At 41.7% G+C, this 17,511-nt stretch overlaps 1 protein-coding gene across 1 annotated transcript in view; it reads left to right on the forward strand.

Moving 5' to 3' along the window:
- Positions 1-14,371, forward strand: part of nek10 (NIMA-related kinase 10) — a 15,605-nt gene extending 1,234 nt beyond the window's left edge. The window contains exons 3-33 of the mRNA XM_008299360.1: positions 631-726; positions 804-888; positions 985-1,026; positions 1,131-1,209; positions 1,302-1,369; positions 1,711-1,790; positions 1,871-1,957; positions 2,151-2,375; positions 3,740-3,879; positions 4,410-4,471; positions 4,564-4,635; positions 4,721-4,785; positions 4,937-5,039; positions 5,150-5,278; positions 5,404-5,541; positions 5,642-5,687; positions 5,795-5,916; positions 6,736-6,838; positions 6,941-7,016; positions 7,727-7,856; positions 7,967-8,037; positions 8,383-8,590; positions 8,687-8,768; positions 8,856-8,918; positions 9,989-10,046; positions 10,220-10,257; positions 10,460-10,560; positions 10,782-10,892; positions 13,634-13,739; positions 14,048-14,091; positions 14,312-14,371. Of these exons, the coding sequence (XP_008297582.1) occupies positions 631-726; positions 804-888; positions 985-1,026; positions 1,131-1,209; positions 1,302-1,369; positions 1,711-1,790; positions 1,871-1,957; positions 2,151-2,375; positions 3,740-3,879; positions 4,410-4,471; positions 4,564-4,635; positions 4,721-4,785; positions 4,937-5,039; positions 5,150-5,278; positions 5,404-5,541; positions 5,642-5,687; positions 5,795-5,916; positions 6,736-6,838; positions 6,941-7,016; positions 7,727-7,856; positions 7,967-8,037; positions 8,383-8,590; positions 8,687-8,768; positions 8,856-8,918; positions 9,989-10,046; positions 10,220-10,257; positions 10,460-10,560; positions 10,782-10,892; positions 13,634-13,739; positions 14,048-14,091; positions 14,312-14,371 (2,890 nt within the window). The remainder of the gene's footprint in view (positions 1-630; positions 727-803; positions 889-984; positions 1,027-1,130; positions 1,210-1,301; positions 1,370-1,710; positions 1,791-1,870; positions 1,958-2,150; positions 2,376-3,739; positions 3,880-4,409; positions 4,472-4,563; positions 4,636-4,720; positions 4,786-4,936; positions 5,040-5,149; positions 5,279-5,403; positions 5,542-5,641; positions 5,688-5,794; positions 5,917-6,735; positions 6,839-6,940; positions 7,017-7,726; positions 7,857-7,966; positions 8,038-8,382; positions 8,591-8,686; positions 8,769-8,855; positions 8,919-9,988; positions 10,047-10,219; positions 10,258-10,459; positions 10,561-10,781; positions 10,893-13,633; positions 13,740-14,047; positions 14,092-14,311) is intronic.
- Positions 14,372-17,511: the final 3,140 nt, after the last annotated feature.

Here is a 17,511-nt window from a genome sequence, read left to right on the forward strand (position 1 = left end):
TAACCACTGAGCCACCTTGCAGCCCTGATCTCCAATATGCACAATGTAATTTCTTGTTCCCTGTCCAGTCATTCAATCAGCCCCTACGTCATTAGGTGATGTATCAAAATTACACATTTAGAGGTTTTGTTCCATGAAAACAGTCCCTTTTTGTCTTAAAATGGCTTAGATGTAGCTCTACCCCACCTCATTCTGACAGCAGCTCAAGCACACCAGCTCACCAACAGCTCTGCTCAAACAGTGCAAAACTACATCGTGCTACATGATGGCAAGTTGTAGCATTGGAGTGATTCAACCATACATGTTCAAACCGGAAACTGATTCTGAAGAAGAAGAAGAATAGAGCAGATCCCATCACACGTTGACAGGATTGGTTTGTTGGGTTTGTTGCATATAAAACTCTGGAAGGTTGAATCTGTGTTTTTGAGACGAAGCAGAAAAACTCAGCCATGATGTTGACCGCTTGTTTTGTTCATGACGTGTCTTCTAGCATATGAGAAATATAGTCTGGATTTGTTAACAAAGTAAAAAACTTGAGTTTCACTGAAGATGGTCTTGAACGGGTTCTATCAAGAATCTAATAAAGTCTGGGTTTCTTTGAACCTAATTATAGATGTGTTAATTTTGCAGCATGACATACAGAGACCAAAGATGTTTCAGTAGCCACCCGCTGTCTCAACTGTTCTCTGGCATCCTTACATCTTTGGTCAACAACCGACTCTGCAGGTAAAACATCTTTTATTGTATTTCAGTGTTTCCTCTTTTGTGGCTGATATTAGTGATGATATGTACTCCCTCAATAGTGACTGGATTGACCATGCACCACCGGAGTCAGTCCTAAGAGTTCTCATCTGCCTTCGATTATTGATCAGAGATCCCCATCATCAGGTAGAACTTGACAAAAATCATTCAGTCTTTAATGTTTAGCGTACAATCTTTGAGTATTTCCACTATGCGAAAACAATAAATGTCATTTTCTTTTAGAAACTCTTCCATGAGCTCCAAGGCATCAGTTTACTTGCCAGGGTAAATGCTCTGGGATTCTATCCACATCCCTCAACAGTCTGTGGTTTATGATGTGTCCAGATACATCTCATGTTATCTTCATTCCTGCTCTGTTTGTCTTTTAGTACATGGAGTCTGTCACTGCCATGTATATGTCATGTGGAGAGAAGGCATTTGCCACGCAGAAGCTGGTCACAATGACCTGTGAGTAATCCGAAGGCAGTGTCACAGAACAACACTGATAATACAGACTGTGACCGTCTTAGTCAAGGGTGGATTTCCTGATTGTTTTACAGACATGTTTCAGAAGCTGTCTGCTGCTGAAAATCAGAGGGTCTGGGTCATCGAGAGCGGTGCTCATAGGGTAAGTGAAAGGTTGTGATAAGGTTATCTCTGTGATGTTTTTCTGTTGTTGAAATCGTATACATGATATGGCGATCCTCTCACCTTTCCACAAGCACCAACATCAGTCCTCTAAGAAACATTAAAATCTAAGCAATTTACTGAGCACTTTTATGCTCCCCAGACAGTAACATCGCTCTGTTTTAGACCGTTCATGCACTCGTATTCCTCAACTCGCTCTCAGGTCAAAATATCCTGTTTATTTTTTAAAACAGATCATGCAATTGTACAGTTTTTGTTATGTGTTTTTAATTTTTTTTCCTGTGCTTTGTGGAAAACAAATTCCAATTCCAACTTTTCTAGACCCTGGTGAAGCTGCTCTCAACAACAGATAGCAGTGTGCTACTGGGAGCCCTGCTGGCACTCACCACTTTGGCTGAAAGGTAAGCAAATATTCTGCTCAAGACATTAAATGCATAAATGATTTAATCTTTTGCGAGGTTGTTTTTTTCCCCCCCTGCAGCTCAGAGTGCAAAAAGGAGATAGGGGAGTTGCCAATAGTGGAGAGCCTCCTTGTCATACTGCAGGAATATGATCTACTATCAAAGAGGTTGGACATCACTCCTTTGTTGAAGTTTTGAGAGCTTTCAGATAAAATGTTTTGCCAAAATTATTCTGATTATTTACATACATACATATTAATTAAAATACAGCCATGAAAACACTGCAGATTCTGTAGTATCTGCACATGTCAGATAATACAGTATGCACTGTGTTCTGGATAAACTTCATATTTCCACCAGGATGAGTGCTGAGCTGCTGAGGCTGCTGTCCCTGGTGCAGCATGTGAGGGACCAGGTGAGGGAGCTGGAGGGCATCCCGGTGCTGCTGAGCCTGCTGCACGGCCAGCACCTGAAGCTGCTGTGGAGCGTCACCTGGGTCCTGGTCCAGCTCTGCGAGGATCCCGACACCAGGGCAGAGATCCGGAGCTGGGGTGGAGTGCAGCAGCTCCTCCGGCTGCTCAACAGGTTTGTGACACTGAGCAAGTTTTTAATATTTGTATGACATCATATTAGGGCAGTTGTATTTTCCACAGCTGCACTCAAACACAGAACGGCCTCTGTGTCCACTGACTTGGAGTGTCTCTACCAAAACCTTTCACCACTTTTTTTTTTTAACCTGAAAATTCTCTTATCAGATACCGCTCTGTCCACACCATGTGTTTTGTAATGCAGTATTTTTGAGAGTTAGATGCCATGAGAGCAGAAAGCACACATTACAAACTGGAGCACAGAATTTGGAAGACATGGATGTTTATCGTGCAGGGAAGGTCTAATTGAAATGTGCTGTTAGTCGCATTATGCTAATGGGGTGATTCTGGAATTTGACCCATTTAAAAGTTTTAAAATAGGTCCCCTTTTTTAATTTTTTTTTTAAATTTATTTTTTTTAAACTGAATTTGTCATGTGAAAAATGTCCAGATTGATTCTACCCCATGGCACCAAAAACCTGTTAGAAGTTTGTCAGGAGGTGACAACATTGTGGTTCTCCTTATGAACAAACAAACCCAAAGCACGTCAGTTAGCCGGTGGCATGTGTTGTGGCACTCCTTCTCTCTGCCCTCACTCTCACTCAACTGCCAGCCTTTAAGAGGCAGTCCCTAATCAGCCCCTCAGGACGACCAACACAAGGGTTGACCTAAAATAATCAAACACAAGAAATACACAAAAATACAATCTATCTTTACCTTTAACTATAATAACAAACATTAAAACTAAGTATTTATTTCCTAAAAATGACGACGGACATCCTCATCAAGCAATGTATTTTTCATCACCTGAAGAAATCACTATCCCCCCTCTCCTCACCTACACTTGGTTTCTCCCAGAACCTTTAAAAAGGTGTTCCAGCTAAAAGCGTCCCCAATGGGCTGGAACACCTGAGGAGACAAAAGAGAGGTGAGTTATCTCTAACTTTTCAATTTACACGGTCTTAAAATAATGCCACAAACCCACTTTTATGGTCATTCAGTTATTAAGTCCAATCACTTAATCATGTTATGAAAACTGTTTTTTTCTTTGTCTTGTAGGCCTCAGCAGGGTTTCCACCTGGTGCTGTAAGGAGAAGCCATCAAACAGCACATGGCAGCACATGTTAGCCCCAAAGCTACACTCATTAAACCTATCCAACAGTTATTGTCCTTTGTCTTATTATGTCTTCATCCCAGAATGTGAACTCCCATGTAGGTAATTAAGGTGACCTTCATTACATGACTGCAGGCATGGAGGAGTGACCAGCATCTCAAAGCTTCGCTTCGAGGCCTGAAACAAGTGACACAGTCATGTTGTTATGATCCTATTCAGCACAGTATAACACAAAATCACTCTCTCAGTGACAGGCAGTATGTCTCTGACCACTACTCCATCGAGACGCTCTCCAGTGCCAACGTAGCCGGTCGCATCCAAAGAGAGCACATGACGGAGCAGCTCAGCCCACAGGAGGAGGTGGACAACACTACGGCCCTGCAGTCAGGTCAGCGAATACACAGGGTGTCTCACATTTCACATGAATCATGCCTTTTCGTTAGGGATCCGTTTGAGTCTCGAATCACCCACTAATATGTTGTACTTGCAGTGATGTGAAATGATGAAAAGGACAGTAAATATTTACTTGTGCTTGCTGCTGCACAGTAAAGATATTTTCCCCCGGAGGAGTGTTATCAGTCGCTGAGAATGTAAACAGTTTTTTCCTGAAGTGAGAGAATCAAGACCGCTGAGACTCGACTAACTGTGTCTACAGTATAATTTTAGGGGAAGTGGTTGTAAATTTCCTGTTTCTGAATGTCAGATAACACAACAATAAAGTAAAACTCATTTCAATATAAAAACACACAGTCTGCTGTTTAGCATGGCTTTACACGTCGAAGGCGTCAGTGTTTCCATCCGTTGTACTGTTGTGTGGCTGTGAGAGGGAGTTCTAAATGTTCACAGCTGTTGTTCAGACTGTTTGAGACTGCATGCACGAGTTATTAAATCAAATAACACCTCTAATCCCTCTTCCAGCCTGCTGTACAGCTCTGACTGAGATGAGTCTGGATGACACATCTGCTCACCACATTGTGCAGGTAAAGGAAACTCCTCACTGGCAGAGTTCATATTAGGATCTGTGAAGCGTTTCATTACATGGCATCAGGTAACTGTGCTGTTCTTTTATCAGGAAAATGGCATTTACATAATCACAAAGTTGATTTTACCACAGAACTCTGGTGCGAAGATTACTTCTTTACAGGTATATGGCTTAAATATGTATTAAATCACATTTTAATGAAAATGAAGGCAACAGCACATTGATTAATCTCTTTGCATGCTGGCAGTGCTATGTGTTCCGGACCCTCCGGTTTCTCTTCAGTGTGGAAAGAAACAGACATCTGTTTAAGAGGTGATGAAACACCGTTAAAAAGTTAAAGAATAAAATAAGTTCACTGCACATATAAAGTCCTTTAGAACTGACTGTTGTTGGATATCTGCCAAAGAAAGAAATCCTGATAAATGTCCTCCACTGCTGTTTTGTAATCTTTTATCCGTTTCAGACTGTTTCCCACAGACCTCTTTGAGTTGTTTATTGATGTTGGACATTATGTGCGGGACCTCGCAGCCTATGAGGGTCTGCAAACCAAGATTTCACTCTACACTGTAAGAAAACAGCTTCCAAATGGGTTCGTGTGTTTGCTCAGCCGGTTTTGGGCTGTAAAATCAAATAAATTGGCTAAACTGACAAGGATCATTCTGGATGGAAAATGCAGGAAGAGGCACTTGACAGTCTGAGAGAGAACATTGAGGCCGTGGACCAGAACCGACCTCCCCTCAGAGTCATCAACGGTTACTCCATCCTGGACCATCTGGGCACCGGGGCCTTTGGAAGTGTCTTTAAGGTACAATAAACATCCTCAAAACTGACAGAATGTGCACTTAACAATGTTGGTTTGTGTCAAATTTCTGTGCCGCAGGTACTTCACAGCAAGTGTTGTTGATTTTAATATTAAGCTTTTGATGACAGGTCCGAAAGCAGAGCGGGCAGAACCTTCTAGCTCTGAAGGAGGTGAATCTACACAACCCGGCATTCGGCAAAGACAAGAAGTCCAGGGACAGTAATGTGGAGAAGATCATCTCTGAGCTCACAATCATCAAAGAACAGGCACGCAGCTCAGTTTTAATCTTTTAATAGCGTGCTATTTAAACCGCTAGCATCACAGTTTGTGTAGTTTGATGTCTCACTTGTTGTTCCTTCATTCTAGATGACTCACCCAAACATTGTTAGATATTACAAGACGTTTTTGGAAGGTGAGGATAATTACCTGCACTTCACGTTACCTGTTACTTCAAGCCCACAGAGATTGTGATTAACGAACAAACAAAGCCAGAAACCCTGATCATGTTGTCCACTTCAGGCGACAAACTGTACATCGTGATGGAGCTGATTGAGGGAGTGCCGCTGGCCGAACAGTTTAACTCTCTGAAGGAGAAACAACAGCGATTTACTGAAGACAGGATTTGGAATATGTTCATACAGGTAACAACTGTTGAACTCTTTGGGGAATAAATGTTTTTTTTGGCACTGAGCAGCTGGTATTAAAAGAATTTAGTTTTACGTAGAACAAGAAAGATCAGCTGCATTTGTGAGCAGATGTTCAAAGTGGTGCTTGTCAGTCTGCTTTAGCTCAACTGTGTAACTGTTGAGATATAATCTAAACCCATGTACTAATTACCTATTTATGACGGCCCTTTGTCAAGCAAATAACTGAAAGGTCAGCCTTGATAGTGAGACAAGTATCAGTAGAACAGTAACTCCGAGCCAGAGGGATAATCCGTCATGTGCTAAAACTATACTGTATGTGTACATGTTTGTGTGTATGAGAAAACTAAATATGTAAATATTACTGCACCGGACACACCTTCCAGAAATCTGAGCCACCTGTAACCTCACACAACACTTGATGCTGCATCTAAAACTGTGTAAAAAAAAAAATTGAGAAAAAGGCCAAATTCACAGCCGAATGAATGACTGTCCAGCCTCTGTTGCTTAAATTGACAACCTGAATGCAAATCTGACCAGAAAAATAAGTAGATCAGGCATAAAAATCTCCAATTCAAGAAGCTTTAGTGTCTCGTGTGACAGACTGTTGCAACAATATTCATGTTTGTAGAAGTAGCAGTGTTAAATAACCTGCAGTTTACAAAAAAAACTGCAAGCACATGAGGAACATGATGGATGAGCTGTGAGAATAAAGAGAAAACACTTCTGTACTGTAACTGCAATGACAGTGTGATTCTCCATCAGCTGCACCATCTATTTCCGTCAAGTTGATATAACGTCTTCATGCTCCCTCAGATGTGTCTGGCGTTGAGGTACCTGCACAAAGAGAAGAGGATCGTCCACCGTGACCTCAGTCCAAACAACATCATGCTGGGGGAGAAAGACAAAGTCACCATCAGTCAGTAGCTGTTAGCAGCTTTCCACACTACATATCCAGCCACAGCACATTTCTCAGCTTGCTGTACCAATAAAGTTTAACCTGTCTTTCCCCTACCTGAAGCTGACTTCGGTCTTGCTAAGCAGAAAGAAGAGAACAGCAAGCTGACGTCAGTGGTCGGCACCATCCTTTACTCCTGGTGAGGAAATTCATTGTCTTGGAGTGAATATAGAGCAGTTATTACAACCTGCTAACGTGCAGGTGCAGGACTTTCTGCAGGTGCTTGTAGTTCTAGCTACAGCTATGTACAGTTGTCTTGTGTTTATCAAGATTTTATGACAAAAATCAATTCACACAGTCATATTTTGGGGACCCTCTTCCTATGAGAAAACCCAACAATTATTACTATTTTCCAAAGAAAGTATAATTTTGTCCAGTTTCTACATCTTTAAAGGGATCTTTATACTTGCTTTTAAAAGAGTGCTCTGCTGATTGACATTGCACATCTATAACACCGGGCTGCAAGGTGTCCCGGTGGTTAGCACCGTCGCCTCGCAGCTAGAAGGTTGCCGGTTCGCGTCCCGGTGAGGACACCCGGGATCTCCATGTTCTCCCCGTGCAGCGTGGGTTCTCTGGCTTCCAGAAACATGCTGAGGTTAATTGGTGATTGTAAATTGTCCGTAGATGTGAATGTGAGTGTGCTTGGTTGTCTGTCTCTAAGTGTAGCCCTGTGATAGACTCCAGCCCCCCATGACCCTAGTGAGGATGAAGGTGTAGAGATAATCGATGGATAGTTTTGTCTTCTTCATCCCATGCTTTCTTCTTTCTTGTCAAAACTTGGGATACTTGAAGGGGTTAAGGTGAGATCTCGTGGCTGGGGTTTGTAGGCATGTGTGTTTGTGTTGTCAGTCCAGAGGTGGTGAAAAACGAGCCTTACGGAGAGAAAGCCGACATCTGGGCTCTGGGCTGCATCCTCTACCAGATGGCCACTTTACAGCCTCCGTTTTACAGCAGCAACATGCTGTCACTGGCCAGCAAGGTAACAAGAGCGCACACAAGATTCACATTTCACACTTGACTGCAGATGTTTTTTTTTTGTTTTTTTTTCTGCCCTCAGTTGTTCATCTTCTCTTTTTTCTGTGCTGGTAGATTGTCGAGGCTGTTTACGAGCCAGTCGAGGAGGGATCTTTCTCAGAGAGAGTCACAGACATGATCAGATGGTGAGATTATGGCGTTAATGGGTCAGTTCGCCTGCAGAGGGCTCCATTCTATCGGCTGCTTGACCTGATTCAATTGATGGAGTTGGGAATAGTTTATCTCTTTAAAAAAAATCTAATTTCCTTAAAATAATGTTATTTACACAATTACTTAGAGCATTGTTTTTGTGTTTTTGTTGTTGTAGGTTAATATTAAAAAACTGATAGCCTCATGATTTTCTATCCTAACTGTGACTGTGTTGCATTCATATCTGTATTCTCTGCCATGATTTCTTCTACACTGTCTAATAAAATGCTCAACAAGCACATTCATGCAGTACTCTGTTCTGTTGTGGTTCGTCCTGTCAGGTGTCTGAGTCCAGACGCAGAGCAGCGGCCGGACATCGTGACCGTCAGCTCCAGGATCTCTGACCTCATGATGAGGCTGATGGACGGACTCTACACGTCCCACAAAGCGCTGGAGCGGAGAGCAGAGAGAGACCGGAAACGGGCGCAGAAGTACTTCCATGAAAAGCACGAAAGCAGGACGAACTGCAGTCACTCCAATCCGTCACAGGTAAATGTTTAAAAATCACACAACGATTCAGATAGTAGTCGTTGCACAAAAGGTTACGATATGAACTTTTCGGTTATTGTGTTGCACACTTTGCAGGAACGGCTCTTCATGAAGACTGGATCTCAGGCTGCGTGCTCTTCGACCACCTGCAGCTCAAACCACAGCGAGCAGAGGATCAGTACAGGTTTCATACGGCTCAGGATTTAACACAGACTGTGAAAGATTGAAACCAAGATGATATGATGTGTTGCAAATCTGTTTTTAGGTGATGCATCAGATGGGAGTGCTGAACCATCAGACACTGCTGCCTCTACTGGTAAATACTATGGTCAGTTCGGTTAAAGCTGCTAGAATTTTAAAGAGATTTTTTTTTTTTTAACGTGCCACAGAACTGTGTTTTTCTTTGAGGCAATTGCAAACCTTTATTATTAGTTGTTGTGGAGGAATTCAGGGATTGGAATTGGCAGTCGGAGTCTGTTTTCATGCCTCCTGTTGAACAGAATTTGGCAATCAAAGGTCACTGCAGTGAAATGGTGACAAAACACTTTCATGGCCATAAAATTTAAATTCTAATTTGGGCAAACTTTTGCACAAATGTCTAAAAGAATTTAAAAGATGAAGCAGTTGCTAGTAGAAACAGGGATCTTCCAGCAAAATACAAGTCGAGCAGGTGCTGCTTAGCTCAAAGACAGCAAATGTTCGGATTACAGAAATGAAGTCAATCCAAAGCTTTTTATTAGCAAACCAACTGTTTCCCAGTCAAGGCTGTGAATGAAGCAACGTGCTCAAGACCCCTTTTTGTCTTCTGTGAAGTCAAGCAATGACCTTTTATATCACAAAGGTCAACTTCCCTATGACATCATGTCCAGCAGAAACATGTTTTCCACCATAACTCAGGAGAAGAGGTCCAGACTGTGACTGTATGTCACAGATACAGTCAGACACCGAACCGAACTGGTGAGACAGGTCTTGGGTGTCCACCACTAACCTGTCGTGGTTGTATTGATTTCCTGTGCTGCTGGGTTTAAGACGTGGACGACGCATCCGTGTTTTACAATCTGCAGCTTCTGTGCAGAAACATCCACCTGTGAAGCGTTGCTGTCCACTTTGTGTTCAGTCACATCAGCTTTGTTGCTTTTGTTCACATACAAGGGACTTGACAGGTTTCTGTTGATCTCATTGATGCTACTTCTACTACTAGTAACAACAACAACATATATTTTATGATTCTGAGCAGACGTGGATGTAAACTGCTACCTGACCAGTTCTGGAGCAACTTTAAACGCGAGACGGGAATCCTAATCTAAGACGACTCATTGTCTTGTTTCTGCTTACGAGTTGAGCTGTAGCAGATTTTGTTCTCCAATTCAGACAAAACATGATTTGTTTCCTGTTTTGCTTTGATCAAAGGGTTAAAGTCCGGCGCCTGTGTTACACCTGATCACGTTCTGGACAGGTAAATGAACAAGCCCTCGTACATCCTCACAGTCGGTGCTGTATCTAGTCCTAACACGTGTGGAAACAATGATTTAATAAAGAACAGCTTTCTCTAGCTACAAATGTTTGTTGGTGTGTAGTTATCCAGACACAAACCTCCTGACCTGCCTCTCCCACTTGTCTTTTTCTCAGTGAGGATTTTGCTGCTACAAAGATGAAACCAAGACCAGGTACCTCTTCAGCCTGATTGTCAATCCTTTGCGTTTAAATCTCCTGACAAGACGAGACAGAGTAGATAATGCTGTTGAATATAAGCTGTCAAAAAACAGCACAATGGGAAGACCTATTATAATTTATAGTCTCTAGTAAGATGCATAAGTCCTGTTTGTTTAGTCCTGTCAGTCAGTGTGTGTGTTTTTGCTCCTGTCTCAGTGTCGGGGGTGATCTGTGTCTCCCAGAAGAAGCTTCGACAGATTGATGATCCCATCCAGAGGCTCCTCATGCAGCTGCACAAAATCATCTACATCACACAAGTACAGTCACGCAGCCGTTCCTGTTGAATCTTATCAGCCCAGATTAGCTGCAGTCACAGAACATACCAGTCAGTCAAAGTCAGGGGTTTCATTACTCTTTGCTCCATCTGTTTTTCATCATCTTGCACAGCTGGAGAGCCTGGAGACGCTCTAATCAGACAGCAGTGGTCACATGTATCTGTGAATGTGCTGCTATTAACTCGCTCTCATTCTGTGTCCAGCTCCCACCGGCTCCACACCACGACACCAGACGGCGCCTCGTTGAAAGATTTAAAAAGTCCCTCTTCCACTCTGGCAGCGATCCCTGCAGCCTGAAAGTGGAGCTCAGCAAGGTTTGAACTATTGGCTCTAATGCTAAAGTGCACTTAGTGATAAGGGGCTGCAGGGGACTCAGTGGTTAGTATCGTTGCCTCGCAGTTAGAAGGTTGCCTGTTCGCGTCCCGGTGAGGACACCCGGGATCTTTCTGCGTGGAGTCTCCATGTTCTCCCCGTGCAGCGTGGGTTCTCTCCGGGTTCTCCGACTTCCTCCCACAGTCCAGAAACATGCTGAGGTTAATTGGTGATTGTAAATTGTTCGTAGGATGGATGGACTTAGTGATGAGGGAAAAAGTTATCACACAGAGAAAATGAATCGGTAAACGTGAGAATAATAATAATTCATGTTGTTTGTATAGTGCTTTTCAAGAACTCAAAGACGCTTCACAGGATGAAAGCAAAAAAAGCATTTGAAAGCCGTATCGTAAAGGAATGCTTTGATGCTGCAGTTATCACCACTTTTACACGAGCATCAGAACGTTACACAGAGCCAGCATTGTTTGGCTCTGTAGGGCACCTCATGCTCCTCAGTGGGAAGTCCGTGAGAACAAGGCTGCTTCGTGCTGTGTTTTCTATTCCCTGTGCGCTGTCCTCCTGAACACATGTCCGGTGCTAACCATATGAGCTGCTGCAAGCCGTTTTCAGACCTCACTGGCAATTCTGCATCTCTGTCCATTTTTAGTTCATTTTTTTTTGTCCCTTTGGACGGCACACCTCAAGAGCCGAGTCACTCAGAAATGTCTTTAAACCGGGTCAAAAACTTGTGCCTGGATTGTTTTTGATCTTTTGAGCTTCTAAACTTATGACTCCATATTTTCATGATGTGATGAAAATAAAAAGGTCAGTTCAGCTTCCTTATAACCATATTTTAATGACCCATATGCAATAGTAACTGACATTAATTGGTATATATCTCGCCCTCTAATTATGAAGAAAATTAATGTTTGGCTTGATTACAGAACAGTTTTATTGGCTATCTCGATTCTTTATACAAATGGCACTTTTTTGTCTATTGCAAATACTACAATGATCACCAATGAGCTAACAACAGAAGTATTCAGACTCTGTACTGAAGTAAAAGTACCAACACAGCAATATGAAAATACTCTATTACTCTAAATGTCCTGCAATAGAGGTCCTACTCAAGTAAAAGTGGATTATTATTCTTAAAAGCAAGTAATGCTGTCAGATAGTAAGAACAATATTGCCCCTAAAATGTAGTGGAGCGGAAATATAAAGTAAAGTACAACTACCTCAAAAGTGTGCTTAGGTACAGAACTTAATTAAATGTACTTCCACCACTGGCCAATACCTACTGCCCAGAACGTCAATATATTATATTTCAGCAACTTTTTGATTATTGTTATTCCTGAAGAAACTGACAATACTTAGTATAAGCTGTGCACGGCAGCAGCTGTTTAACACACCTAAAAATGCCACGGACCATTTCCTAAAACCGAAGGTAACGTTAGGAAAGTGCTTGGGTTGAACAGATAACTTTAAGAAACCTAAATATATATTCATGGAACAAAAGCACATCAAAACAGCACTAAAAACCTGTAGCTACCCAAGCTGGTCTTTACATCAAATCCTCGACCAAACCCAGAGGAGACGCAGAAGGAAAGACCAAGAAACGAAACAACACAGTCACCCCCTATGCTGCAGGAGTTTCTGAAAAGCTCAGGAGGATTTTTAACAAACAGAACATTCCAGTGCACTTCAAACCCACCAACACCCTGAGACACAAGCTGGTCCACCCTAAGGACAAGACACCGAGACACAAACAGAGCAACGAGGTGTACGCAGTCCAGTGCAGCGAGGAACACCCAGACCTGTACATCGGGGAGACAAAACAACCGCTCCACAAGCGCACGGCTCAGCACAGAAGAGCAGCTCCTCAGGACAGGACTCAGCATCCACCTGCATCCTAAGGACAAAGGACACTCATTCGAAGACGACAACGTACAGATGTTGTCCAGGGAGGACAGATGGTTTGAGAGAGGAGTGAAAGAAGCCATCGATGTCAAACTGGAAAGACCATCCCTCAACAGAGGTGGAGGTCTGAAGCATCACCACTCACCTGTTTACAGTTCAGTCCTAAGAACTCTCCCCAGGAAGATGAAACCACATCCACACCAAACCACGAAGACCCTAAAGAACCCCACTGTGGCAGGGGGAGCACTAACGAGTCACATAACGAGGGGGAGGAGCAACAAACCCCCAATTGAAACCGAAACTCAGGTGTTAATGGCTCCTTCAGGATATTAGTATCTGGAACTCCCAACTAGTCAGTCAGAGCTGATGAAGCCTCTTGGATGAGAGGTGGAACGTCTTCAAGGAACTCAAGCAGGTCCAGCTGCTACGATTAGTCCACGAGAACAAATATATTCAGTTTGTATTCACAAAAAGGAAAAGAAAAGCAGCAACTCTACACATTTTAGAAACTAAACTGAGGACCGTTTGACAGAAAACATCAATGTTATTTAAAACAAACAAACAAAAAAACAGCTACGGGACTGTTTTTAGCTCTGGACTGTAATCTGTGTCGTGTGATGTCATTTTAACTGCCTAATCTGTGTAAAGCAGTTTCTTGTATCATGTTGAACATCGGCTGTAATCACATACCTGCCAGATTGCTGGTAAAGTCACAGATTTTTCACATAAATCAGGTAAACGTGGACAGTGTCTGGCTGCTTACTGAACTCTTACCAGTTTTATTTGTAGTATATAATTAAATGATCCTCTTCTTCCCTCTCAGCTCCTCCAGGCCTCCACGGAGCTGATGGAATTAGGACCAACCAGTTCAGACTGGTGGCCGCTGGTGCAGCACTTCACAGGAGAGCGCCACGCTGCCGATAGCACAGGTAGAGTCACTGCTGTCACAGCTTCACGCTACGTTTCCACTGAAAGACATACACGGACAAAATGCTGCAGAGCTTCTCCTGCAAAAATGTTACATGCACTGCATTTAAGTGTTCCTCTTGTTTGATCCAAAATATGAGCAAACCACCAGGAACACTTTTAAATGCAGTCCAGTGCACCACCACCTCTAAAATGTAAAAACCTCTCACATGGCAGAGTTGCTGGATTTGACTTCATCAGACTTCATTTATTCAGATTAATTTTGATGCTGAAAAAGTGAAGCTTATTCAGATTTTATTTTTTGTGACAGTTGACGGGAATCTCAAAGACGGAGTTACGTATCAGCAAATGCAGGTCAGTTAAAAAACAAATAACTGCACAGTCAGTTTTATCATTAATTGAAAGAATAGTTCAGTGTTTTGGGAAATTAGAGATGCTGCTAAGTGGAGAGAGTGTGGTTTTCCACCCGTTTCCAGACTTTAATCTATCGACAGCTGATTAGTTCATTTCCCTTCTTGATGACAGTGAATATCTCCCCGTTGTAAGTGGAGTGTGTTCAAATGTTCGTTTTCAGGGAATAATTGAGGAATTCCTGCAGGACAGCAGCTACTATGAAGCAACACACAGCAGGTGAATACACACATTTTACCGTTCTGTAGTGTTGCACACCTAGAATTCAGTCTCTGTGCTTTATTAAAAGCCTGTTACTAGTTCTAAGCTGTGGAAAGACTTTCATGGCAAACCCTAAATGGGTTTTATTTAATGGCAGCAATCAAGTTGTTTCAGGAGTTAATCCACAAAAATATTGGAGTTGTGAAATGTGAAAAAATCTTTACCTGCTTTAATGCAAATAAATACATCATTTAATTTGGTTTCTTTTGATTTTAGGTTCACAGAAAAGAAATGACCAAGAAAAGAAATAACTGTCGTCTATACTCAACCAAAGAAGTCCCAGAAACAGTTGGAGAAACTTTGGATTTATTTGTGATACGTTATGAATGCTTGAAATGTAATTAACCTCAATTTATATGTATTTAATGTATAAAACTATCAAAGCACTTGTTAAAAACATGCATTTGTTTGCACTTAAGCTGCTGTAACCACGGTGGACAGTTCACGTCACCACACACCTCTTTGGTTCTCAGGCGCTGCTTTTGCTGTGATGTGACTTTGTGAACCTCCAAATATAATTTATTATACGTGAAACTAAATCTGATTTTTCTCTGTCAGTTAATTATCTAAATGTAAAATGTGTGATTGATCCACGAGGAGCTTCTCATATGAAAGTGAACTGGCTCCAGTCCACCACGGTCCTGGTTTATCTGTGGGGGGTCCAGCCTCTGTGTTCCTGTGAATCTTTGTTTTGTTTTTTCAGGGCAGACTGAGTGAAGCACATTAAATTCTCAGGACAAAAGTGGTCAGTGGTTTGAAGTGTCTGCGAGCCACAATTTCCTTGTTCACCTCACCTTCGATGAACTGAAAGGAGGCCCAACTTTTACCTGAATTCAACACATCAGTGTTTGACAGACGTGAGAACCAGCAGGTTAAAAAGTTTTTTCCACTTGTCAGCTGTTATATTCAAAATATATAACATCTAGAATAAAGCTTTTTGCATGTAATTCACATTTTCATCATTTAGTTTGAAAAGCTGACGGCAGGAAATAAGCTTCCTTTGTGCACTTTGATCCAAAAGAGGATTGGTCAGTATAATCTGTATAAAGAGTATCAAACTACTTTATCTGATTACATTTGAATGATAGACACTATTCACTAATAAACTCTATTTAATCCAGACAACGCTAACTGATGTAAATGAAGTGGATGTGTCTTCTTTTGGTGCACTGAGAGGAATGTCCACCTTGAACTTAAAATGAGTGATCTGCATAAAATGATCAGTTTTGGAGAAACATTCAGATAATTTACGTGTGCAAATTACCAACACAGCACCCATCCATCCATCCATTCATCCATCCATCACATAATCGCTCCATGTGGGGGTCTTTTCCCAGTCAGAGGAAAACTGCATCGTTAGGCACTGACCTTCCCAGGGAGGCTGAGAAGTGTGAATAGGCATTTGATCATTGGAAAATTTACTGAACTCAAACCATGTGAGACATCTAGATTTGGTAGAACTATTAGCCGACGTCTGAAATGTGACTACAAACTACTTTTTACAGGAGGCCAAAGTGGTTAAAAAGAACCCCATCAGTTACGGTGAACTCTTCCTCTTTTAAGTACCTAAAGCTGTCAGATAAATGGAGGGGAAACATAACAGCCTTTGTTTTGACACAGAGTTATGTAACCTGTAAAGTCCTCACCGACATAGCATTCTCTAATAGCTGTTTGTTTAAATCAGGGCTTATTTAACTACTAAATAGATGAGTGGATGTACCTTTATTTACTGTGCTGCTGTGTGCAGTTCCTCCCACGATCGACAGGGGGCAGCATGAACCTTAATATGAGGAGAAGAGGCTCTGACCTCGAACAACCTCAGATTCATAAAAGGAAACTAGATCATCTCAGAAAGAGCCTGCAGCTTCAGAGGAAACACGAAAATGCAGAATGAAATTTAATACACAAGACTTTAATAGGCCAACGCAGACACATGAAATGTGTTTAGTCGTATCACAAATAAAAAAATGCTCATATGTATAAACAGAAAATGTAAAAACTTCAAGGTATGGAAGCTGTTGGCACATTTGCAGTAGGCACATGTGAGCTGTTACAGTACAGGACGCTTGTTTGTCAAAGTGTACATTTTTAAGCACATTTAATTTTCTGATTTAAGACTCTATTCCTACTTGTCAGGTTCTATCAGACATTTGAGATTTCAGACCACATTTCCCATAATCCATTTTTATTGTATTTGGAAAAGACTGCATGTACTGCACTTCACACTCTTATTTTTAGTTTTCATTGGGAGAAAATATAAGGTATAACTTGTGGGGAAAACTCTTTTTTTAAACTTTATTTTGGGGGAAAATTGCCAAACATTTAAAGCGTTTTTTATTACAGTGATTCTACAGGTTTTATGTCCCAGTAATCACTGAAACAGCAGCTACGGCCCTCCTCGTTTATGAAGATATAACTTGCCGATAAGCACATTAGTTCATTACATAAGGACATTTATCATCATCCTTAACATATCGAAACCCAAAACCTGCCGGCAGGTATGAAAGGCATGTTCATTTTTATTATTTTTGAAATTGCTCAAATTAAACCATTTATCAGGGACAGAAAGTATAAAACAAAGAATTTAAACTTTCAGATGTTCATTGACCTCGTGTGTGATGGTAGAAGTAAACACATTTGATAATTACTTCATTCAGACCATTTCCAAAACATCATGTAACAAAAAAATCTGCTCTCTTCAGCAGAACCGGGAGGCCGTGATTCAGCTGCAACTGAGTCGTGTAACAAAACTTTAAGGACTACAGTCGTGACTTGATAATCCGATGGGTGGATGGATGGATGGATGGATGGAAAACCATTCTGTCATCACACTTGTGTGTTTCTGCTTTAACTACATGACACCAAATACAGCAGGGGACTATTTAAATTTAATTTTTTGACTATTTAAGACAAACCAATTCATCCGAATCATCCACCATCCATATTTGTGTATTGATTTCAGCAATACAGTCGTGACTCGATGATCTGACACTAAATGTAAAACCTTCTTTTATGTCGGATAGCAAGGCTGTCGGATTGTCAAGACGGAGGTCCTGATACAAGGAGGGCTTGATGCTGGAAGGCTCATTAGTTGTTAATATT

The sequence above is a fragment of the Stegastes partitus genome, unplaced genomic scaffold, assembly GCF_000690725.1.
Source record: "Stegastes partitus isolate 25-593 unplaced genomic scaffold, Stegastes_partitus-1.0.2 Scaffold1405, whole genome shotgun sequence".
Lineage (NCBI taxonomy): Eukaryota > Metazoa > Chordata > Actinopteri > Pomacentridae > Stegastes > Stegastes partitus.